This window comes from Polypterus senegalus, chromosome 9, assembly GCF_016835505.1.
Source record: "Polypterus senegalus isolate Bchr_013 chromosome 9, ASM1683550v1, whole genome shotgun sequence".
Lineage (NCBI taxonomy): Eukaryota > Metazoa > Chordata > Cladistia > Polypteriformes > Polypteridae > Polypterus > Polypterus senegalus.
In genome coordinates, this window is record NC_053162.1 from 97,678,460 (window position 1) to 97,705,530 (window position 27,071).

General features: G+C 42.5%; 1 protein-coding gene across 1 annotated transcript in view; it reads left to right on the top strand.

Moving 5' to 3' along the window:
• The window catches only part of LOC120534880 (protein BANP-like), a 196,909-nt gene that overhangs the window by 81,121 nt on the left and 88,717 nt on the right, over nt 1–27,071 (top strand). Inside the window, exon 6 of the mRNA XM_039762395.1 lies at nt 15,556–15,795. Within this exon, the coding sequence (XP_039618329.1) occupies nt 15,556–15,795 (240 nt within the window). The remainder of the gene's footprint in view (nt 1–15,555; nt 15,796–27,071) is intronic.

A 27,071-nucleotide genomic window follows, 5' to 3' on the forward strand; every position in this document is an offset into this window, starting at 1 on the left:
GCGCTTCTCATAAAACTGAGTTTTTTGGAAAGAATATTAGCCCTAAAAGAGTTGCTACTGAACATAGACTGTTTGTGCTGCTCCCTGATAAAAACAAATGTTTCTGCTGGTATATATTCAGCTAAAAAAAGAAAACAGATTTAGAAATGTTAACTTGCTGTTACTCAGAAGGTGCCTGTTATAATGTTATGATCGTGGCTCTGGACTCTGAGGGTAATTTGTTTTTCTATAACAAACTAGATAAAATGTTAATACCCTGGCAGTGGCAAATAAATAGCTTTTGTTTTATAGTTGATTTGATTACATTAATGTTTGAGTTGTGATTTATAAGAAATATTTTAACTGCTACTATGTAATGGGAATACTGCTGTTAAAAAGCACCTTATTTGTTTAAAGTGTTTGCAAACCAAATACACGTAATACTTTTGAGTTCATTATTGAATTTTGTGCATAACAATGTGATTGTTGAGATTGTTTGTGATTAATCATGATTAAAAATTTTAATCACTACTCGGCACTAAAAAATATACAATTGATTTGAGTCTGTAACACCTGGTGTAAATTTTTAAAAGTTAGCTCTTGTTTTTTTATTATTCAGTTTAATTCTCTCAGTGAAATTCTGAGTTGATGGCATTTATCTCCTCTCTTTTCACAAGATCAGCACTATGGCTGAGGCCTGCTCAGAACTATTTGTTGTACCGGCAATCAAAGATACGATGTCCTGTGACCGCTATCTAACTGGACAAAGGCATGACCGTAACAACAGACAGTTTCTCCACAGTGCTTTCGCTGGCTAATAGACTGCTGCACTCTGCTTGGCACCATAAAGTAAAATGGGATTTCCACCTGCAGCTAAAATCACTTCAGTATACGAGCAATTCGCCATGCTGCTGTTTTAGATCTGACAGTGCCATGATAACGTGTGTATGCTCCCAAAATGAAGTCTCTCTGCATTTCCATCACCATGCACCATAACGTGGAGTACAGGCAAGATCAAAAACAAGAACATGTTCAAATGACAACTCATGTTCAAATGGCATAGTGTTTTCAAATGTATTTTCTCTATATTTAGTGCTTTGAATAGTGAGCTGCTATTATTATTATCATGTAACAAAAACATTTGATGTGAGTCTATAACATCTTGTATAAATTTATGGTACTTGTAAAAGATGTTACTTTTCCTCACATATGGAACATTCATATCAACATGTCATTTGAATGATTTTTGAATTCAGTTTTTATTCTTGGATTCTTAAATAAAAAAAATCATTCAAATGACATGTTGCTGTGAATGTCCATGTGCAAGGAAAAGTAACATCCAACATAGACACTGCGGTGTCTGCTTGCTCAACAAGACACCAAGAAGAAATGATTGAGCTGCGTTTGTTTGTCTGCTTTAATCCCTTCAGCGCTAACATTTGCAAGTACCATAAATTTACACTGGCTGTTACAGGCTCAAATCAAATCTGTATTTTTATTATATATTGTAATAGTAACAGTAATAGCAGCTCACTATTTAAAACAGAGGAGAATCCGGGATCAAACCCACAACCTCTTGATTATGAGGCTTCAGTTCTTACCTCTGCAGCAGCCAAATAGACATGTCTACTTCTTATTGACAGCTGGGCTTCAGTTCTTACACATTGCCAGTAACATGTAATTGAACAATTTCTTTTTCTTCAGTTATATTCTTGAATAAAAGTGCACTTGTTTTGTTATACCTTTTGTGAATGTGTTTATTTGATATTTGGACTTAAGTCTTCAAACATTATAAACTTAACATGAACATTTTTGTCAATTATTACTATAACATGAGAAAGGTTTCTGTTTTAGTTATGTGCAAATTTCTTGCGTTGAATTTCCTGTCATCCTACATTTACACAGATCTTTTATATTCCAAATAATTATATATATATATATATTTTAATTTTATTGAATTTATTAAAATCAAACAACACTCCATACACATAACTCGAATTTTACAAAAAGAAAAAAAAAAAGGTTTGAAACAAATCAACCCCCCAACCAAAACTTCCCTCCCCCCCCAAGAAAGATAGCTCAGCCAGCAGTGTAAAACTTTATGCTAGTAAAGACAAATGAATAGATAAAATAATAAATGAATAAAGATAAATGGAGTAAAAGAGGGGAGATAACCTGCTTCCTCAATTTAAATGCTTGTTCTAAAAGGCTATTGATTAGATCCTGCCAGGTTTTGAAAAAGGTTTGCACAGATCCTCTAAGTGTGAATTTGATTTTTTCCAGTTTCAAATAGTATATAACATCAGTTACCCACTGATTTAGAATAGGAGAGTTAGGATTCTTCCAATTGACCCAAGATAAGTTTACGTGCCAATAGTGTAGTAAAGGCAATTACAGTTTGTTTGTCCTTCTCCACTTTAAGCCCATCTGGAAGTACACCAAACACAGCTGTTATTGGATTAGTAGGGGAATAACGATATATAAACCCTGTACAATTCCAGACACCTTACTCCAAGCTCTGATAATTTTGTGTCTGTGAAACTGCTTTGCTTTGGGTAACTAGTGATTTGCTTATGGTACCAAACTGAGGACATAACAGCTAATTAATTATGTTAGGCCTCATTGCAGCTTTTGATACTGTCAGACAAGACATTTTACTGTCCAGTATGGAGAACATTACACGTATCTCTGGCACTGCCCTCCAGTGGTTTAAGTCCTGTCTGACTGGTAGGTAATAGTTTGTTAGTTGTCACAACAGCAGGTCCAGCTCAGTGACAGTCGCACAAGAAATTCCACAGGGCTCTGTCCTCTGGCCTGATGTTAAATTGCCTCTGACCTACAAACGGTCCTCCAACTTGCAGAGAAAACTTGGTAGTGGGTGGCAGGATTGGCACTACAGCCACTGTTAAAAGCTTTACACAGCTCTGTAATGACAGACAGGACTCCTTTCTGCTCTCCGTGGGAGTAGTTAATAATAATAATGGTAACTTGCATTTATAGAGCGCCTTTCACAAACCCAAGATCGTTTTACATACAGAGTAAAAAAAAATAATCACATCGAAGAGAAAAGTTTGTAGAAGAGGAATGTTTTGAGTTGAGATTTAAAGGTGGAGAAAGAGGAGCAAACTTGGAGAGAATGAAGAAGAGAGTTCCAGAGTCGAGGGGCCATAACACTGAAGGACCTGCCTCCTAGGGTGAAGAGTCAGATGCGTGGGACAGTAAGGAGATTATAGCTTGAGGACCTGAGAGAGTGACAAAGCTAAGAGCTGAGTGTAAGGAGCTAGGAGCTGAGTGAGGTAGAGGGGCAAGGTTATGTAGGGCTTTGAAGGTGAGAAGCAGAATCTTGAATTTAATCTTTGGTGGAACTGGTAACCAGTGCACTTGGGAGAGAACAGTGGAGATGTGAGCAAAATGCTTTGTGTGGGTGAGGACTCTGGCTACAGAGTTCTAAATGTACTGTAGCTTCTGTATAGACTTTGCAGGAAGGCCAATGAAGAGGAAATTACAGTAATCAATATGAGACATTATGAAAAAATTAACCAGCTGCTCGCATTATGAAAGGTATGGGAGAAAGCCCTCAGGAGCCTCATCCCTGGAAGAGTCAAAACCATCAGAGAGCCAAAGCGGTTAGGCCTGGTGTGGTGCTGATGTGTAACCTGCTGCATAGCAGCACCCAGGTCCCAATTTTAAGGCAGCCCATCCGGGTAGCGTGTAGAATATCTTGTCTCTCCAGCATGATGATTGTCTTCCTATGCTGTCAGATCAGCTTTGTAAACTCTGCATTTCAGTGGCAGCACGCTCTGCACAGACATGGGACTGGCCAGATCTCTGTAGGTTGGTACACCTTGTATTGGTCTGGTTGTACTGATGGCTTCTGTCTCATGGAGTAGCTGTTGCTGTGGCGGATCGGCTCCTTCCAATGGTGTCCAACCACACAACAAGCTTATAATGAGACACAAATTAAGGCACTCTCTGGGTGCCTTGTCTGTTGTCACAGTGAGTGATGTCTTGACTAGGGAGACACTTTATTCATAACTTCACTCAGTGGTTGATGCGTGCCAGCGAGGTGACATTCTTGTTGTCATGGGTGATTTCAGAGCGAAAACTGGCATTGACAAGGCTGGCTTTGAGGATTGTTTCAGTCCCCATGGGTCTGGTGACCGTGGTGAAAGTGTCTCCATGTTCCTTAACTTCGCAAAAAGTCAGAGGCTGTGGATTGCTGGTTTTTGGTCCCAGTGCCCTGAACCACATTTTTGGACTTGGTTCTCCCAATACTGGTGGTACGGTGAAGAAGATTGATCACATTCTTGTAGGCAGATGCTGGAGGCTCTTAAAAAACTCCAGGGTCTATAGAAGTGCCAGTTTGTGAATTCTGAGCACAGACTTGTTGTTACTACTCTGAAGATCCAGTTTAGGTCCAGCAGGCTAGCACCTACTAGGAGAATGAGGCTGGCCATAGCCAGACTCCAAGATCAGGCCGTTTCTAATGAGTTTGCAAGCAGTAGTGTGAGGAGCTTAACGTGGGTGCAACTGCTGATCCTAATGTGATGTGGGAGACCTTTTGTGACAAGACCCTGAAGATTGCCGCAGGTTATGTTGGTGTTAACCAGTGTGCCCAGAAGGAGGTGTTTCATCTGACAAGGCACCCTGGATATCAGGAGAGGAATTGCAGAACACGACTTGATGGCAACTCTGGTCTGTACTGAGAACTGAGAAGGATGGCTGCGAGAGCTCTGAGGGCAGATAAAGAAGCTTTTTTGGAGGAATCTGTGAGCAAGTGACGCATCATCTGTGGTCTAGTGACCCACATCCTGCTTACAGAGGAATAGAAGCATTATGCACATCTGAATCTGTTCCTCGGAGAGTCAAAGTCAGGGGAGGTGATGGAATGTTCCTTACTGATGATGCTGCATTTGTGACCCGCTGGACTGGCTACTTTGAGCAGCTGTTTAAAACTGATCCCCCAGTTAGAATGATGGACATCTCTGGGTCCACGGTTCTTGAGGCTGATCCTCCAATTAGCTGTGAACCACCCAATCTTGCTGAGATTGTACAGTTGGTGAACCAGCTGAAGGTAGTGAAGGCTGGAGGGATCTGTGGTATCCAGGGTGAACTTCTCCAGGCTGGTTGGTATGCTGTCCTCCTTGTGTTGCAAGCAGGCTTTGGTTTCATTTGGAAGACGAGCGTTATCCCAACTGACTGGAAAATGGGACTTGTAATCCCTATATGGAAAGGGAAGGCTGATTGTGGCAACTACAGGGGGATAACACTGCTCTTGGTGCCAGTAAGGTCCTTGCTACGGTCATCCTGAATATGATCCGTGATCACTTGCTCACCTACTAGCAACTGGAGCAGTCTGGTTTTACATCAAAGAAGTCAAGTTTACCATCGACCGCATCCTGGTACTGAGGGTTCATTGGAGTGCAAACATGAATACAGGCAGAGTTTCATTGCAGCCTTTGTGGGAAGTGCGAGGCAAAAAATGTTAAAACACAAAAGCCTATGAAAAAAACTCGTAAACCCGGCCCACCTTCACACCTTTTTGTCAGCGTCTTTTGTCTCATAAATGTGCCAATCAAGACAAGCAGCAAGCAGCCTACTATTCCATCCCCCCACCGCCGCATGGGAGTCTCCTCTTCTATTCTCAGTGGACCTGTGTATTCCTTACACAATACATGTGCGTTGATCGCCACCAGCTCAGGCATGTTGTAGCACAAGCAACTGGCCACCTGTGTGCTCCTGCTCACACTGAATAAGCTCACACCTTCTGGTGCATGATGTCAATGCAGCACCGGAGAAAAAAAGAAAGAGACAAATATATGTGACATTTTGAAGAAATCATTGTATGACCGGAATAGTACCAATCAGAAAACATTGTCGCACTAATGCAATATTATTTGAAAACGAACAGCGTCAGATCGGGTATAAATTTATGGTACTTTTTTTTTCAGTTTTATTCTGACAGTCACGTTCACGCTCCCAATCTGACACTAAATAACATTGTCAGCAAAAATCAGTATTCTGCTGATCCATCCATCCATCCTCTTCCGCTTATCCGAGGTCGGTCGCGGGGGTAGCAGCTTAAGCAGAGAAGCCCAGACTTCCCTCTCCCCGGCCACTTCTTCCAGCTCTTCCGGGAGAATCCCAAGGCATTCCCAGGCCAGCCGGGAGACATAGTCCCTCCAGCGTGTACTGGGTCTTCCCCGGGGCCTCCTCCCGGTTGGACGTGCCTGGAACACCTCACCAGGGAGGCGTCCAGGAGGCATCCTGATCAGATGCCCGAGCCACCTCATCTGACTCCTCTCGATGCGGAGGAGCAGCGGCTCTACTCTGAGCCCCTTCCGGATGACTGAGCACCTCACCCTGTCCTTAAGGGAAAGCCCAGACACCCTGCGAAGGAAACTCATTTCAGCCGCTTGTATTTGCGATCTCGTTTTTTCGGTCACTACCCATATCTCATGACCATAGGTGAGGGTAGGAACGTAGATCGACTGGTAAATTGAGAGCTTTGCCTTACGGCTCAGCTCTTTTTTCACCACGACAGACCGATGCAGAGCCGCATCACTGCGGATGCCGCACCGATCCGCCTGTCATCTCACGATCCATTCTTCCCTCACTCGTGAACAAGACCCCGAGATACTTGAAATCCTCCACTTGGGGCAGGATCTCTCCCCCAACCCTGAGAGGGCACTCCACCCTTTTTGGCTGAGGACCATGGTCTCGGATTTGGAGGTGCTGATTCTCATCCCAGCCGCTTCACACTCAGCTGCGAACCGATCCAGAGAGCTGAAGATCACGGCCTGATGAAGCAAACAGGACAACATCATCTGCAAAAGCAGTGACCCAAATCCTGAGTCCACCAAACCGGACCCCTTCAACACCCTGGCTGCGCCTAGAAATTCTGTCCATAAAAGTTATGAACAGAATGGTGACAAAGGGCAGCCCTGGCGGAGTCCAACTCTCACTGGAAACGGGCTCGACTTACTGCGGCAATGCGGACCAAGCTCTGACACGGTTGTACAGGGACCGAACAGCTCTTATCAGGGGTCCGTACCCCATACTCCCGAGCACCCCCACAGGATTCCCGAGGGACACGGTCGAATGCCTTTTCCAAGTCCACAAAACACATGTAGACGGTTGGGCAAACTCCCATGCACCCTCCAGGACTCTGCTAAGGGTGAAGAGCTGGTCCACTGTTCGCGACCAGGACGAAAACCACACTGTTCCTCCTGAATCCGAGGTTGACTATCCGACGGACCCTCCTCTCCAGAACCCCGAATAGACTTTTCCAGGGAGGCTGAGGAGTGTGATCCCTCTATAGTTGGAACACACCCTCCGGTCCCCTTTTAAAGAGGGGACCACCACCCCGTCTGCCAATCCAGAGGCACTGTCCCGATGTCCATGCGATGTTGCAGAGGCGTGTCAACCAAGACAGTCCTACAACATCCAGAGCCTTAAGGAACTCGGGGTATCTCATCCACCCCGGGCCCTGCCACCAAGGAGTTTTTTGACCACCTCGGTGACTTCAGTCCCAGAGATGGGAGAGCCCACCTCAGAGTCCCCAGGCTCTGCTTCCTCATTGGAAGGCATGTTAGTGGGATTGAGGAGGTCTTCAAGTACTCCCCCCCGACCCACAACGCCCGAAGTCGAGGTCAGCAGCGCACCATCCCCACCATATAGTGTTGACACTGCACTGCTTCCCTCCTGAGACGCCGGACGGTGGACCAGAATCTCCTGAAGCCGTCCAAAGTCGTTCTCCATGGCCTCTCCAAACTCCTCCCATGCCCGAATTTTAGCCTCAGCAACAACCGAAGCCGCATTCCGCCTGGCCTGCCGGTACCTATCAGCTGCCTCCAGAGACCCACAGGACAAAAAGTCCTATAGGACTCCTTCTTCAGCTTGACGGCATCCCTCACGCCGGTGTCCACCAACGGGTTGGGGATTGCCGCCGCGACAGGCACCGACCACCCACGGCCACAGCTCCGTCAGCCCCTCAACAATAGAGGCACGGAACATGGCCCATTGGACTCAATGTCCCCACCTCCCTCGGGGCGTGGTTGAAGTTCTGCCGGAGGTGGGAGTTGAAGCTACTTCTGACAGGGGACTCTGCCAGCCGTTCCCAGCAGACCCTCACAACACGTTTGGGCCTACCAGGTCTTCCCCCACCATCGAAGCCAACTCACCACCAGGTGGTGATCAGTTGACAGCTCCGCCCCTCTCTTCACCCGAGTGTCCAAGACATATGGCCGCAAGTCCGGCGACACACCACAAAGTCGATCATCGACCTGAGGCCTAGGGTGTCCTGGTGCCAAGTGCACATATGAACACCCTTATGCTTGAACATGGTGTTCGTTATGGACAATCCGTGGCAGCACAGAAGTCCAATAACAAAACACCGCCGGGTTCAGATCGGGGCCATTCCTCCCAATCACGCCCTTCCAGGTCTCACTGTCATTGCCCACGTGAGCATTGAAGTCTCCCAGCAAAACGAGGGAATCCCCAGAAGGTATGCCCTCTAGCACCCCCTCCAGAGACTCCAAAAAGGGTGGATACTCCAAACTGCTGTTCGGCGCATACACACAAACAACAGTCAGGACCCTTCCCCACCCGGCGGAGGGAGGCCACCCTCTCCCACGGGTAAACCCCAATGCACAGGCTCCAAGTCAGGGGGCAATAAGTATGCCCACACCTGCTCGGCCCCTCTCATTGGGGGCAACTCCAGAGTGGTAGAGAGTCCAGCCCCTCTCAAGGAGATTGGTTCCAGAGTCCAAGCTGTGCGTCGAGGTGAGTCCGACTATATCTAGCCGGAACCTCACGCACTAGCTCAGGCTCCTTCCCTTCAGAGAGGTGACATTCCATGTCCCAAGAGCCAGTTTCTGTAGCCGAGGATCAGACCGCCAAGGTCCCCGCCTCCGGCCACCACCCAACTCACACTGCACCAACCTCCTTGGCCCCTCCCATAGGTGGTGAGCCCATGGGAGGAGGACCCACGTTACCTCTTCGGGCTGTGCCCGGCCGAGCCCCATGGGTGCAGGCCCGGCCACCAGGCGCGCATGAGCCCCACCTCCAGGCCTGGCTCCAGAGGGGGGCCCCGGTGACCAGCGTCCGGGCAAGGGAAAACGTCGTCCACAGTTTTTATTCTTCATTGGAGGTGTTGAACCGTTCTTTGTCTCATCCCTCACCTAGGACCAGTTTGCCTTGGGTGGCCCTACCAGGGGCATAAAGCCCCGGACAACATAGCTCCTAGGATCACTGGGACACGCAAACCCCTCCAGCATGATAAGGTGACGGCTCAAGGAGGGGGTATTCTGCTGATTGCCCATATAATTTAAGAACAACTGTGAGCTTGGTTGTTCTCTGACTAAAACCAAAAAACCAGAGTTTCTGCCATAGAAAATGTACACCCCCACTGTGTACCCCATTTCTCCACTTGTTGCATCACTGCCTGACCTTTTTAATTAATTAATATACACTAGCTTAAATATAATAAAACCATATCGGACTTCAGACACTACCTTGGATAGTACCAGTATTTGTACCATAAAATATTTCCTAACCACCCTAACCTGAATGGCCTTCAGAAATAAGAGTTATTTTATCCTATTAATACCTAGTATTTCTAACTTTATCAATGGTCCCACATTCCGGAGCATGTCCTGTCATGCATACCTAGCATGACCCAATACCTAGCATGTAGGCTGAGTCATTCTGCCTTCTGCCTTTTCTAAATCCACATTGATACAGAGATAGCAGTTTTTTGCTTCAATTTATCAGTCACCATTCGTCCGTACTGGTACATATGCATGAAATTAATAATTTAAGCCTATAGCTATTTGGATCTGATTGTTCTTTGCCTGGTTTCAAAATCTCCTGTTTCTTCCATATTCACTCCCATCTTTCAAATCATACCCCATACTTTACCTATTTGAATTTCCTTATCAATGCTGATGTATTATTTTCTCCAGTATGCTCTTTTTGGACATTTTAACTGTTTTCCTCACAGTGGCCTTTTATACTGAATCAAAGTTTGAGGGGAGTATGATTTCTTAAGTATTGTTTAACATCTTGTTTCTGAACTTCACTGCTTTATTTCAGTCGTCTGTCCACAATGGCACTATCTTTCTCATATCATTACTTAGCAGTCTTGGAAATGTATCTATGGATACTTAATGCAGTTTCAGTAAATTGGGAGATGTTCTTATTAATCTCCTTACCTGCATAACCATAAAGCACCCTTTCTTTATAAGTCTGTCCAATTTATTCTGCATTCCTGGAGTCCCAGGAGTCCCATCTAGGGATATGTAAGCTCATACTTCTAGATAGTTTTAGTCCTGTTATACACTTGGTTATATAATGATCACTCCCCAACAAGATCTGCTCATAAATATCCCATTCTGCTACACCTGCAGTTGCACTCAGATACCATTGTGAAATCAATAACATTGATAATAACAATAAGATTGTTATTTTCTTGGGAATTGTTACATATGCATTATTTTCACTTTTACAAGTAAAAACAATACTTGTCCTTTATTTCTGGCCCCATGTGAGGTTACATCGCTTTCTTGCCAGACGTATAATGCTGCTCGTGTTGTGAAGGGTGGGGGGTGGGTTTGGCTGAACACACGATAAGGATATGCCTTTGGATCATTTGCTATCTTGCTGCTGCTGGCGAGCTGCATGTTCTGTTTGTCACTTGTCATTGTTTTAAGAGCTGGGAGCACGTGAAGTGTGTCTGTCAAACGCATTCCAACAACTGCTAGGTTGGGCGTGACGTGCAAAAGTCACTGTTTCACAGGTTTTGCTTCCTAAGGCGGAAGTCTCACGTGTCTCTCCAAGATGATCATGCCTTGTGTTTCATCAAAGTGTCTCTCTGAGATGATGTCTCGATCACTTTGCTCAACCCCCCAGAGGCGCGCTATACACCTGCCACTTCGCATGTCTCCCGCGTTGTGAAGGGGGGGAGCTGAACCCTCGCTAAAGAGATGTGGACAGATCAGCTGCTGTCTTTGTGCTGCTGCTGCCAAGGTGCGTATTCTGCTTGTCGCGCTGCGCGTCGATCATTTAAAAGCCTGTGCAGCAGCTGTCCATTTGCCTCACAGCCTTGTCTCACTTGACGTTAAAGTGTCTCTGGCAGGATGTCAAATTGTCTTCCAAAAAGATCACGTCTCGTCTCCTTCCCAAGATTTGCCAAGATTTTTTTTTATATAAAATAAGCGATATTGTGCCTAATACCTCTTCCATCATTAATGCATTCTAAACCACATACTTCCCAAACCTCTTTCACCAATATCCCATTACTGTCTATATTACCACCACCCAAAAGCATACTATGTGCATTAAAATCCCCACAAATCACCAGCCTGTGATCTCATTGTCCTCCACAGCCTCCAAGACATAAGGATTATGATAAATGTTAATACTTCCACTACTACATATTCAAATTAATTCCCTAACAGCTTTACCTTGAATCAAGTTCTGTTCTTAATGCAAGTTGCTATACCATCACCTTACAACCACTCTTTAATGTGAAATCCAATTGTGGTTTCAACTAGGATGAATATCAAATCAGGGAGTAAATCCTGATAAGCTATTAAGTTCCTTGCCTTCCTCTGTATTATACTTAACAGTTATCAAAAAGACTATGAACTTAGTGCCTAACCTTGCCACATGTCATTCACACACAGACAAACCCCCGATTCCAAGGTATTTTTTCACAGGTTTTAAAAAAGTTTTTGCTTTTTCTGTCCTCCTTTTTTCTTGATGTACAGTTAACTGCAATAGCCATTAAAGAAACAAATTTTACCATATCTCATGGTAATATAGTTGTGAGCTGGACATACAATTTCTGTCTGTGTAGAGTGTAAAATCTTCTGTTCCTCTAACTTTTCACTTAACCTGTTGTAGGATCATTGCATAAGAAACTCATGTTGTGACTTCAATTTGCTGTACTTCAATCGTTCTTTTCCTAATGACAAATTTTCTATATACATTAGTACGTTCCCCTTCATAGAAAAAAAAATTCATGTCATTTATCCATAGGTATGAGCACCTGGAGTGTGCTAAACTGCTGAAAGTTTAATTGGAATTGTGTTCTTTGTTCAGAGAAAGTTAAAATTGAGTGTTTTGGTAAAATGTTGGTTTGGCGTCAAATGAAGGATGACTGTACTGAAAACTACCTGATCCCCACTGTCAAATATGGTGGACATTCTGTCATGTTGTGGAGCTGTTTTTCCTGCAAAGGCCCTGGGAAACTTTTTAGGGTACATAGCTTCACGGACTTCATGAAATACCAGGAGATTTTAAATTTTAACCTGTCTGCCTCTACCAGAAAACTAAATCTTGAGTTGAAACTGGATCTTCCAGCAGAACTATTATTCCAGACATACAGTATGTCCAACACAACACAAAAATGGTTAAAAGACCACAAAATCAAGCTTCTGCATGGCCATCTCATTCCCTGGACCTAAACCCCATTAAAGACCTAATGGAATGAGCTGGAGAGATTCTGTAAAGAAGAATGGTCTTAGAATCCCTATTCTATATTCTCCAATCTTATAAGATGTTATTGGAGAATATTCTGTGCTGTTCTGTTGTCAAAGGGAGGATGTACAAAGTATTAAAATGTATTCCTTTGGCTACAAATCATTATTTACTAAAATGTCAGTTTACTAGAGGTGGATAATTTTTGTTTAATTTTTATATTCTGAATTTGAAGACCGAATACTCTATACAGTGATCCCTCGCTATATCGCGCTTCGACTTTCGTGGCTTCACTCCATCGTGGATTTTAAATGTAAGCATGTCTAAATAAACTGCTCAAAAAAATTAAAGGAAAACTTTGAAAACACATCAGATCTCAATGGGAAAAAGAAATCCTCCTGGATATCTATACTGATATAGACTGGGTAATGTGTTAGGAACGAAAGGATGCCACATCGTTTGATGGAAATGAAAATGATCAACCTACAGAGCCCTGAATTCAAAGAGGCCCCAAAAATCAGAGTGAAAAAATTATGTGGCAGGCTAGTCCATTTTGCCAAAATTTAATTGCAGCAACTCAAAATTGTACGCAGCACTTTGTATGGCCCCTGTGTTCTTGTATACATGCCTGACAACATCGGTGCATGCTTCTAATGAGATGACAGATGGTGTTGTGGGGGATCTCCTCCCAGATCTGGACCAGGGCATCACTGAGCTCCTGGACAGTCTGAGGTGCAACCTGGTGGCATTGGATGGACCAAAACATAATGTCCCAGAGGTGTTCTATTGGATTTAGGTCAGGAAAGTGTGGTGGCCAGTCAATGGTATCAATTCCTTCATCCTCCAGGAACTGCCTGCATACTCTCACCACATGAGGCCAGGAATTGTCGTGCACCTGGAGCCACTGTACCAGCATAGGGTCTGACAATGGGCCCAAGGATTTCATCCTGATACCTAATGGCAGCCAAGGTGCCTTTGTCAAGCCTGTAGTGGTCTGTGTGACCATCCATGGATATGCCTCCCCAGACAATCTTTAACCCACCACCAAACTGCTCATGCTGAATGATGTTACAGGCAGCATAATGTTCTCCATGGCTTCTCCAGACCCTTTCACTTCTGTCACGTGCTCAGGGTGAACCTGCTCTCATCTGTAAAAAGCACAGGGCACCAGTGGTGCATCTGCCAATTCTGGTATTCTATGGCGAATGCCAATGGAGCTGCATGCTGCTGGGCAGTGAGCTCAGGGCCCATTAGAGGACATGGGGCCCTTGGGTCACCCTCATGAAGTCTTTCTGGTTGTTTGGTCAGAGACATTCACACCAGTGGCCTGCTGGAGGTCATTTTGTAGGGCTCTGGCAGTGCTCATCCTGTTCTTCCTTGCCCAAAGGAGCAGATACTGGTCCTGCTGATGGGTTATGGACCTTCTATGGCCCTCTCCAGCTCTCCTAGAGTAACTGCTTGTCTCCTAGAATCTCCTCCATGCCCTTGAGACTGTGCAGGGAGACACAGCAAACCTTCTGGCAATGACACGTAATGATGTGCCATCCTGGAGAAGTTGGACTACCTCTGCAACCTCTGTAGGGTCCAGGTATCGCCTCATGCTACCAGTAATGACACTGACTGTAGCCAAATGCATAACTAGTGAAGAAACAGTCAGAAAAGATGAGGAGGGAAAAATGTCAGTGGCCTCCACCTGTTAAACCATTCCTGTTTTGGGGGTCATCTCATTGTTGCCCCTCTAGTGCATCTGTTGTTAATTTCATTAACACCACAGAAGCTGAAACTGATTAACAACCCCCTCTGCTAATTAACTGACCAGATTAATATCCCATAAATTTCATTGACTTTATGCTATACTCTGATTAAAAAGTGTTCCTTTAATTCTTTTGAGCAGTGTATATATCACGGATTTTTCACTGGTTCGTGGATTTCTGCGGACAATGGCTCTTATGTACACGCTTCCTCAATTTGTTTGCCCAGTTGATTTCATACAAGTGACGCTATTGGCGGATGGCTGAGAAGCTACCCAATCAGAGCACGTATTACGTATTAAATAAAACTCCTCAATGATATACGACATGCTTCCTGCACGGTGCTTCGCACACTTCAAAGCTCTAACAGCTCGTATTGATTTTTGCTTGTTTGCTTTTCTCTGCCTCTCTCACTCTCTCTGACATTTTTTGCTCCTGACGGAGGGGGTGTGAGCAGAGGCGCTGTTTGCTTAGAAGATACGGACACTCCTCTAAAAAATGCTGAAAAGACTACCTTTACATTGATCCCTTCATTGCGGCTTTATCCCGGTGCTTCGTTTACTTAAAAGCCCAACAGCCCTATTGATTTTTGTTTACTTTTCTCTCTCTCTCTCTGATATTCTCTGCTCCTGACGGCACTCCTTTGAAGAGGAAGACATGTTTGCATTCTTTTAATTGTGAGAAAGAACTGTCATCTGTGTCTTGTCATGGAGCACAGTTTAAACTTTTGACTAAAGGGTGTTATTTCATATCTAGAGGGCTCTAATAATGTTAAAAAACATATTTAGAAGGTCGTAAACAGGTTTTCTATGCTCTAACTGCGAAAATATTAGATTTATAAATAAAGAATCCTACTTTGTGGAAATTCATTTATCTGTCTGGAGCGGATTAACCGTCATAAATGAGGGTTTACTGTATAACTGTGCAGAGAATATTTATAAACAGTGTGGGAGAGTTTCTAAAGGCTTAAAATATATAAAAATAACCATACAAACATATGGTTTCTACTTTTCAGATTTTCACCTATCGTGGGGGGTTCTGGAACGCAACCCTCGCGATCGAGGAGGGATTACTGTATAGTTAAATTTGAACTTTGGTTGCCTTCAATGAGTGGGCTACACACTGTTTATTCACACTGTTCAAAAGTGTACAGCTGGGTCTGTTGGCATCAATATTTTATATTTTCCTAGGTTGTATTGTCATTTTGTCCTGGTATCGTGGTTAAACTTGTATTCCTTTGACTACGCATCATTGTTTCCTAAAATGGTAGTTTAACAGATAGTGGATAATTTGTTAAATTTTGGCATACCACTTGATCTTTCTTTTCTTTGCTCTTTTCTAGAGGATTTTCCCAATGGCACTTGGCTTGGTGATGAAAATAATCCTGAAATGCGGGTTCGATGTCCTATTTCTGAATCAGACATGCTTCACATAAGTTCAAATTGCCGTACAGCTGAGAAAATGGCTCTGACTCTTCTGGACTACCTATTTCATCGAGAAATTCAAGCTGTGTCAAATCTATCAGGGCAGAGCAAGCATGGGAAAAAGCAACTAGACCCCCTCATGATCTATGGAATTCGATGTATGTAAAACAATTACTATTGTCTGTAATCTTTTCTTTGAAATACGTAAAATGTTAAGAGTTACATTGTATATACATACAAACACTTTAAACATATTTGTACTTTATTGTTATTTATTTGTTGTTGTTATTCGGAATGATTTAGAAGACAGGACTGGTGAATTTTCATAAAGTAAGTATCTGTTTCTTAGTATGTCTTGGTAAAGCTAGAGCTAAGAAAATGGTCAGAACGATGTGTTTGACAGCATAGAAGGACACTGAAGGAGTGGTTAAACAATAGAATCTATATATTTAATTCACTAAGGCAAAACACCCATGGAAAGCACGCCGGAAGGGGCGTGGATTCACTAAGCCGCCGAAAAGTAAGACACCTATGGCGCATGCAGGATTGAGCCACGGCCACCATCTCCAAGACCATTGGATACGACGACAACTCGGACGCGATGACACAGAAAAAACTGCGTCATTTATATTCGTCTGTTGTAGAGGCCACATATGCACTTCTGAGCCACGTTGACTGTTCATAGAGGCATGTTTCTCACGGAAGTAAATCGCCATATGCAGCGTGTAAAACGGTTAGCGAGGGGTATCCCATGGGATCCTTTACAACTGAGGTTAAAACACAATGAAGTCAGCAGTATTTAAAAACCGAGTTTTCGGTTACGACGCACGACCGCATGCACCATAGCAGACCGTTTTACACGTTACATACAGCAATTTGCATCCGCGAAAAACATGCGTCTTCTTGGATGCTCCTGCACGAACACGGAAGACGTTTCCCTGCCCACCAACACTCCTCTTTCACCGGCCCGCATCTACCCTCGCTCTCTAGGCATTCACACTGCCTGCCCATGTGCCTGAACGCAAAAACTCACCGCCCACCCAGTTAGTCCCTTTCGTCTGTGATAGGAGTCCACATGCACGTCTGAGCCACGTTGACTATTCATTATTTTTTTTGGTTTCGACACCCGACCACGTCCACCATGAAAAACCATGCGAAAGGAACAACGAAGCCCCGCCCAGAAACTCTACCCCTCCTCCCACATGCTCGGGAACGCACCTCGGACCTCTGCCCCCCAACTCAAACGGCTCATCAAACACATACTCACTCGCTTTGGTCTGTGCTGCGGTCCAAATCCAGCTGTGAGCCACGTTGACTATTCTTTTGCTCTCCATGGCTACCACTTCAAATGTATTTCATGAAACAACACTTCTTTCAATGTTATAGAAATTCCTGCTTCAGGTAACTGTTTGTTTCTGTCAGTTGGGTTTTTTTGGAAAAATGTCATTGACGCATTTGTTGCTCTCAAACTTCGTAACATGGCTGTTAGCTTTGTTTGCCAACATTGGGATAACTTCGGTGACGTGATCTCCTTTGTTGTTGGTCACAGAGGCATTGTTATGCAGTCTGCTCAACAATACGCTGACTACATGAATACGTCCGGAGTCTATGGTGTCGAGGCAGAAATTGTGGCAATGTACCAAATCCTTCCAGCTACTATCAGCATTTACTTCCAAGAACGTCCTCATGCCTCTCCTCAAGTTTACAATCCGGCCCAGCGTCTCCTCATATCCCTGCTCTTTAGCGGTCCTTTGGATCATGGCCATTACGAGATTCTCATGCCTCTCAAATACCCACGTGATAACCTTCTGGTGACATCTTTTGACTCTGTCAGTATGTGCACACACACTTGCTCGCCACACTGTGAAGTCACCTGCCCACTCTCTTCTTCCTGAAAAACATTTAAAGACACACTCCCCTGAACACACGCATTCCACACAGGACTTTCAATGCACCTTTTGTTCCAAAAGCTTCAGATTGCACAGATATCTGAACGCACACTTAAAAAAACACAACACTAACCGAATGATGCAATGTGAACATTGCTAACAATGCTTCGAGACAACTCACGCTCTCAAAAAACACTTACAAACTCATTCCACTCTCACCTTCAATTGCACATTTTTTGTACCAAGGACTTCACGGGTGAGATGGATCTCCACAACCATATGCAGATCCATTCCACACAAAGATTTGTATGCAAAATTTGCGACAAACACACGCATGCAGATACCTTACTAACCATCTCAAAACACATTCCCTGATGAATTCTTTTGAGTGTCAACACTGCTCCAAAACCTTCACACGCCAGAAATATCTCAAAGCACATTTAAAAACCCACTCCACTGAACAAATGCATTCCAAACAGATCTTTGAATGCACGAGTTGTTCAAAAACCTTCCGAGTGCAGAGATTTCTCAACATGCATTTAAAAACACACTCCACACTCCGAATTATGCAATGTGATCATTGCCAGCAATGCTTCGACACAACTCATTCCAATTCCCTTCAGTGTCAATAAAGCACTAGATCGTTCATGCACAAACATCGCATTCTCTTTTCTGCAGCTTTTCAAGAAGATACCGCCATTCACGCCCAAGACCATAACATTGGCCTACCTACCACACTATGTGTTTCTTGCAATGCTCTTCATTGGCCAGCAGAGGTCAACAAATCCGGACATTACACTAAGTGTTGTCATGCCGGCAAGGTGTCTTTGCCACCACTATCCAAACCCCCTCTTTTATTGGAGGACCTCTTGACTGGCAAGAACCCGCTGTCCCGAAATTACTGTGATCTTATCAGGGAATACAACTCTGCTTTAGCTTTCGCGTCAATGGGCGCACACATCATTCAATCATCTGGACAAGGACTGTGTGCTTTCAGATTCCAGGGTCAAATTTATCACCAGGTCTCTCCTTTATATAACAATTACAATCCTGACACGTCATCACAATATATATTATATCTTCGATTCTGATGAGGCTACCAGTCAACGTTTGCAAATGGAATGTTATACCGCTTGCAGTGACATTTTGTTGCTTCAACTAGACAAAATGCTACGACAGGTTAATCCCTTCGCAAAGTCTTACATGCAAATGCATGACATTATCACTCACGGTAACCCTGTTACTGCTGTACGAATGGTGTTCATGGAAAATCCAGGTCTGGATATGAGAAGGTATAACACCCCATCCTGTCAAACTGATGTTGCTGCTATCTTTGTAGGTGAAGACAGGAAACCTGTACAACGCGACATTTGCATATATCCAAGGGGAGATGCTTGCAAACGTACCTCTGTTCTCAATATAAACTGTGACCCCATGGTTTATTCACTGCTATTCCCTTACGGAGATCCGATCTGGCACATACAATTAACCCATGTTGAGGAAAAGTGAACCGCGAAAAGAACGCGAATCACACAACTCCAATTTTATGCTTTCAGGCTTGCCATGAGATCTTCATTTAGTGTCTTGCATTCCAGTGGCAAAGTCTTCCAGCAATACATCGTCGACACATATGTCAGAACAGAAGGCGCGCGTCTACATTACCTTCGCTCACATCAACAAGATTTGCGTGTAGAGCAATACAGGGGATTTATGGATGCTGTCACTGCGAAAGCACATCACCATGACCCTGGACAATTGATCATTCTTCCCTCTACCTTTCAAGGCAGTCAAAGGTACATGCAACTGTACTACCAAGACGCGATGGCAATTGTCCGCAAATGTGGAAAGCCTGACTTATTCTTCATCTTCACCTGCAATCCTGCTTGGCCAGAAATCTGCAACGCCATTTCCCATCATGAGCAAATAGAACACAGATCTGACATTGTTGCTCGCGTCTTTCATATCAAACTGCGACATTTTCTAGCAGATATTCTGGAAAGTAATATTTGCATTGTTACAATGTTGCTTTTCTTGCTGATTTATTACATTACCGATTTTTCAAATGTTAATTTTCTCCCTGTGCTTAAAAATCATTAAAAAACCGGCCTGATTATGCGGCGTATGGTACGCCGCGGGTTGGCTAGTAAAATGATATTTGCGCTGAAGTTAATTTATTTGACTCTTTAAAAAATGCTTACAGCAGCAAAATATGCCTAGGAAAGACTTGCCAGTAAGTTAAATTATTTTTAAGCTGTCTGTGAATACAAACTAAAATTCAAAATTTTATCCAGCCATTTTTTTTTCCTTTCCTAGTTTTATCAAAATAAGTATTGTCCAGAGCAGTTCAACATATCATAAGTAAAATACTATATTATATATCAAATTAAATTTCAACTCAATCCTTTCTCCATTTGGAGGACTTTAAAAGCACATAAGCCATTTTGTAGTTGCGTCACTCAAGGATACTGAAGTACCTAGGTGGTTTACAGAGCTCAACTTGCTTTACTTAAAGGCTTATTAAATTCTAATATTGAACAGAATAAGTCCTTTTCCTTCTGTGTTTTACTTGATGAATTGACATTTTTGAATAAGATAATAATTCAATAAGCTATCACATGCATTTTTACTACATAGTATTGCCCTATACGTAGACAAGATTATTTTAAAATCAATCCTAAAAGACACAAGTGGACAAAAATAAAGATGCTAATACAGGTGTAATACGTTCAGATTTTTGCTTTAAGATTCTTGCTGCTGCATTTTGAACAAGCTGCTGCATATTTATATATTTTTTTCTTTTATTCCTGATATAGGTGTAAAACTAAAGTCAAGCTGACTAAAAACAAATGCATGTGAAAAATGCAGTCTTTGTATTAGTTAATACTAGCCAACCCGCGGCGTACCATATGCCGCATAATCAGGCCGGTTTTTTAATGATTTTTAAGCACAGGGAGAAAATTAACATTTGAAAAATTGGTGATGTAATAAATCAGCAAGAAAAGCAACATTATAACAATGCACGGAACCAACCAACACACAATTGTCCGTGAATGAAAACTGGCGGACTGCCATCGCTCATGTGCCCACCTCCAACTCGTCACTTGAGTCGTTGTCGTCTTTGCACAGTTGAGATGCACCTGTGACTCACGTAGACGTTCCGTGTTCCTGCAGGAGCATCTAAGAAGACGCATGTTTGTCGCGGATGCGAATTGCTGTATGTAGCGTGTAAAACAGTTTGCTATGGTGCACGCGGTTTTGCGTCATAACCGAAACCTCGGTTTTTAAAAACAGCTTACTTGTGTTTTATCCCTCAGTTGTAAAGGATTGTTTTAAGGATCCCATGGGATACCCCTCGCAAACCGTTTTACACGCTGCATATGGCGATTCACCTCAGCGAGAAACATGCCTCTATGAACAGTCAACGTGTTTCGAAGGTGCCAGGACTTGGTGGGCGTGGCTTCTTCCTGCGTGCGCCATAGGTGTCTTACTTGTCGGCGGCTTAGTGAATCCACGCCCCTTCCGGCGTGCTTTCCATGGATGTCTTGCCTTAGTGAATTATATATATAGATATCATTTCAAATTTAGCTCTAAATGATCGTTAGGCCTAACGTCCACACTATTTCCTGTAGTCATTAACTAGAGTTTGTATTTTTTTTCCTTAGTTATTTTCCTTATTTAAAGAAATTACTGTTCATCCATTTTATAATACTAATAAGACACTCAAATCTCATGCGGTACATAAGTATTACAATGTGTTATTGGCATAGCTATGATAATTTCCTTTATATGTAAAGTAAAAGCAAGTAAAGTAAAAATAATAAGGAGGCTACAATTCTGAGCCCCAACATACATGGATGGCATCTTGCACTTCTGATGCAGTCATTCTCTAAACAGTTTTCTCCGTTATGTATAATTTAAACCAATACTGTAAAGGTCAACCCACTATTTCTATAAGAATTATATGATCTGCAGTACTAAATGTAGCATTAAAGTAATAAGAGAAATAATTCGACTGGAAAAGTTTCTGTGTTGTGATCTAAACCACGAAACCCAAGTACAGTAGTACTTATCAATAGCACAGGTTGTGTTCAAATAATTGTATACCTATTGAAAAAAACATGTTGTAGAATTTTTCTTAAAAAAGATAAGAAGTTAGACTCAAAAGATAACAAGTTAAAACACAAATCTAAAATTATCTGAAATAGAAAAGTTACATTAATTTCATCAAGGATTACTACCAGTTTTATAAAGATTCCTTTTACAGTTATCTGAAACAGAAAACGTAAGCTTATTTTAGAAAGGTTTGACTATCAATTTTTAAAGATTCTGGAAAAATACCAGAATATCTTGAGTGGTTAACAATGTTTAGTATGCTGCCAATGACAAAGTCTGAAAGTTCTTTGAAAAGAAAAAGATAAGTTGTTCATTGTTAAAATTTTTATTTAACATAAAATATTGTCGTGTTCTTTTTCATTTTCACTAGTTAAATTTTAATTTATCAATGCAAAAGGAAGTATTTGAAATATGCTGATTAGATATGTTAATTGAAGTGTATAATTTGCACTTGGTAATAATGAGGGAATAATGCCCCATATATTTAAGGAAGAGTAATAGTAATCTCGAGGTAGGGCTGAAATCAACACAGATCCCATTCAAATAGTTTAAGGTTTAGGGGTGAGTGCTTGTTAACATCTGTATTTCTTCTTTTAGGCTGCTGAATGTGTAAATCGTTTTCATTAATTTTTTTTTAGTTTTTAAGACTTTTTGTAAGTCTCAAGAGTTCATTATTTTCCCCGACTTATCCTTTAGGGTTAGTCTCAGGAGTTGATTATTTTCCCTGATATGTCCTTTTTCCTACTACTGTGGAATGCAGTGCTCAGATGAAATGGTTGACATCAAGCATGAACAGGGAATTGACCCCTAACATCTCTAGGAAGGCCTGACTCCGAATTCTCAGTAGTGTCCCACAAGCCCAATTTCCTAGTACTGTAAGCTATTCTCTCTCTCACCTCATGACACTTTTTCTCATGATACTGATTTACTTGCCTTTCAACACAGTACCTTAACCACAGCTATTATTCTAACTACAAACCCGCAGTCTCTTTTGTTAACTGCAGCTTTAAATCTTTAACCTAGATTACTGTCAGACTAGGTCTCATAAAGTCTCTTGCGATTAGGAATGACCTATTTGGTCACATTTGCACAATGCTAGAATTCCATCTAGCAATCCATGGTATACATACACATCAGAGTCATGCCTCACACCCTAATAGGCCACCATTTCGAGGTAACTTGCAGCCATACTGGCTTCTTCTGTTCTTGATAAAATCATTGGATGCTTTGTACAAGTGTTCATTCTATTAAGCAGACATGACAAGTCTAAAAAGATATCTTGTGGCAAAATATCTAGTTATAAAACACTAGTCAGAGTCATAATTAATATCCACACCTAACAATCCAGAAAAGTTCATTACATGTTTGATTACCAGAAAGGGGACCATGAATCACACAAATAAACAAAGTAATATTTTTGTGCAGTTTGAAACTGGAGAGAGAACAATACAATGAAGAAATTAACATTCCTGAAAGGGAATAAGTAGATTCATAAAATTAAAAGATGAATGACATAAACACCCACAATGGTAAAAGAAACCACAAATCCAAGATGCTTACAGTTTATTGCCAGATTGATTCAAGTATCAAAACTGGGGAACAAGGTGAAGATAGGTAAGAACAAGGTAAGATAGAAAATACCTAACAAAATAAAAAATGTAAAACTCCACATTGTAAAGAGGAAGTAAGAGTATTACAATAATATATGAGAATGCACAGTGATATACAGTAGGAGTAATTGAATCTAATAAATTGAGTTCTAACTAGGGAATCCATTCCCAGATGGGTTTATCCATTCCCGGGATGACACAGTGCATGGGCATCTCACATGTGAATGGTTTTAGAACGAGCAACACTTATTTTTAACTAGCAAAATACCGCAGTGGCGAAGTACTGCCTTAATATTTTTATTAAGAAGAAAATTAAACCTTTTTAAACTGAGGGAAAATATACCAATAATTATTTGTTATGGGTCTCTTTGTATACCATATTGTGAGTTCGGCCCTCTGGTTGTAATATGACCAAGCTGTGCGCTGAGCTTACTCTTGAGCATGCAACGTACAGTTGGCCATGTGAAAAGTAATCTTGTTTCAAATCTAACAGCTTGGGTTGCTGCTGTCATAATCGGTTTGAGTTTCATGTTTTGTTTCAATTATGACAGTATTTGTAGGACTTGCGTTGAAGTGACATTCGGCATCTGTCAGGTGTTGTAAGCATACAACCGGTTTCATCGATAACTTCACATCCAGCTTTTGAGAGTTTAAACATTCATAAACATCAACGTGTCCACTACTGAAATCGTCACCTGTGAATCTAAGGTGTTTAAGAGGCATTGGCGGTTGTCGAAAGTTATAAAATATTTGCCCATTTCGGTACACTTGAAAGCGTCAACCGAACAATTCAGCGGCAGCCATCAACTCACATGCAGATCCATAGGTGAAGGGCTTAAGCATTTCACTCTTATAGTGCTCCTGTATAGTATAATTATCTCCTGTACCATCAGCAGTCCACACCTTGAACCTGTCCCAGTCATTCAATACATAAGACACAATGTTCCTCCGAATATCAAGAGTGAGCCTGATACGGCCGTGCAATATGTAACAGTATACTGCTGCTGGATTATGTGAATTTCCCCTTGGGATTAATAAAGTATCTATCTATCTATCTATCTATCTATCTATCTATCTATCTATCTATCTATCTATCTATCTATCTATCTATCAAAGAGAATGTAAAAGGCAGGTGCCATCTCCGGGCATTGGAAACCACTCGGTAAGACAGCTCTTTGATCGATGGTGATCACCTTGATAGACATGTTAATGGGGTTACGGTTGGAATGATAAAGTACATTGGTACCTCAACCTCAACATTGTAAAGCAAGTCTAAAATACCTACACAATAACTAATCGTAATAAATGAACAATAAAACAGCGGAGAAGCCGTGGGTTAAATTAAAAGGCTGTAGTTATCAGCAGGGAGATGTGAATCCCTTGGCGTAGCAAGGAAGGGAATGTAGAGACTGGAGCAACGGACGGCCATATATAGGCAGGCAGCCAACAACATGGGAGACGTTGGGATGGGGGACCCAACGCCGTCTCACACGGTGTCCGAGCTGCAGGCTATGGACGTATATATGTACGTAAGTAGGATTCAGTTAGTGTTGGGAACCCGTGTACCAAATTTCTTGAAGATGGGCCCATAAGTAACAAAGACCGTTGAAAAGTTCAATATGGCGGCCAACAGTGGCATCATACCACCGAAATAAGTACATACATTGGTTTCGGTTAGCGCAGGGAAGCCACCTACCAAATTTCGTGAAGATGGGGCCATAAATAAGATAGTTCAACATGGCAACGATGTCAACCGTTATGACCGTTACGTGGAGAATTTCAAAATGAAACCTGCTTAACTTTTGTAAGTAAGCTGTAAGGAATAAGCCTGCCAAATTTTAGCCTTCTACCTACACGGGAAGTTGGAGAATTAGTGATGAGTGAGTCAGTCAGTGAGTCAGTGAGGGCTTTGCCTTTTATTAGTATAGATAAAGCTACTGCAATATGTTGACACCAATAAAAGACCTTATATAAATAACCTTATCTACAAGCAGTTCATGCTGTCATATAAGTACATATATCTAGTTCAGGGGTGCCCACACTTTTTCGGCTTGCAAGCTAATATTAAAATGACCAGGTCGAAATGATCTACCTACGTTAAAAATGCTATATATATATATATATATATATATATATATATATATATATATATATATATATATATATATATATATATATACACAGTGCATCCTGAAGCGCATCACTTTTTCCACATTTTGTTATGTTACAGCCTTATTCCAAAGTGGATTAAATTAATTTTTTTTTCTCAGAATTCTACACACAACACCCCATAATGACAACGTGAAGTTTACTTGAAGTTTTTGCAAATTTATTAAAAATAAAAAAACTGACAAATCACATGTACATAAATATTCACAGCCTTTGCTCAATACTTTGTCGATGCACCTTTGGCAGCAATTACAGCCTCAAGTCATTTTGAATATGATGCCACAAGCTTGGCACACCTATCCTTGGCCAGTTTCGCCCATTCCTCTTTGCAGCACCTCTCAAGCTCCATCAGGTTGGAAGGAAGCGTCGGTGCACAGCCATTTTAAGATCTCTCCAGAGATGTTCAATCGGATTCAAGTCTGGACTCTGGCTGGGCCACTCAAGAACATTCACAGAGTTGTCCTGAAGCCACTTCTTTGATATCTTGGCTGTGTGTTTAGGGTCGTTGTCCTGCTGAAAGATGAACTGTCGCCCCAGTCTGAGGTCAAGAGTGCTCTGGAGCAGGTTTTCATCCAGGATGTCTCTGTACATTGCTGCAGTCATCTTTCCCTTTATCCTCACTTGTCTCCCAGTTCCTGCCGCTGAAAAACATCCCCACAGCATGATGCTGCCACCACCATGCTTCACTGTTGGGATGGTATTGGCCTGGTGATGAACGGTGCCTGGTTTCCTCCAAACATGATGCCTGGCATTCACACCAAAGAGGTCAATCTTTGTCTCATCAGACCAGAGAATTTTTTTTCTCGTGGTCTTGAGAGTCCTTCAGGTGCCTTTTGGCAAACTCCAGGCGGGCTGACATGTGCCTTTTACTAAGCTGTGGCTTCCGTCTGGCCACTCTACCATACAGGCCTGATTGATGGATTGCTGTAGAGATGGTTGTCCTTCTGGAAGGTTCTCCTCTTTCCACAGAGGACCTCTGGAGCTCTGACAGAGTGACCATTGGGTTCTTGGTCACTTCCCTGACTAAGGCCCTTCTCCCCTGATCGCACAGTTTAGATGGCCGTGTGACGATGTGGGTTCTGGCTCCACGCTCCCATGGCTGTTTGGGAACCCTTGAACCCAACACCGTCGATAATGAAACCGAGAGAGCTAGTCAGTGGAGGCAAATAATTCCAGCAAGGGGAAGGTAAAAAGTGCAAAAGTGCTTTTATTAAAAAACAGTCTATCAAAACAAAAGTGTTCATAAAGTGCAGTCCATTCAAAAGTTCATTAAATAAATAATCCATAAAATGAAAAAACGTGGCGGTTAAAACAATAGAAAAAAACAATCCTTTAAAACGAGGTTAAATGTTTCTTACAGGAAGCAATCTTTAAAAGAACAAATCCGGTGTAACGTTTCTGTTAGCGTCTCACCTGCTTATCTCGTTTGGGCCAAGCAGCAGGCAAGACGCTCTCTGCAGCTGCCCTCCTCTACACACACACATGAGACTGGAGACCTCCCGATCCCTGGCTCCGGTATGGCACTCATCCCAGTCCCGGAGAACTTGGTTTCCCACAACGGCCAGGTCGCCCACGTTGGGGATTCCAGCACCAAGTCTCCCGACTTCGCTGCCTTTCCATGGCCTCTCTGCGCCAGTCGCCTTCCCTGGTCAC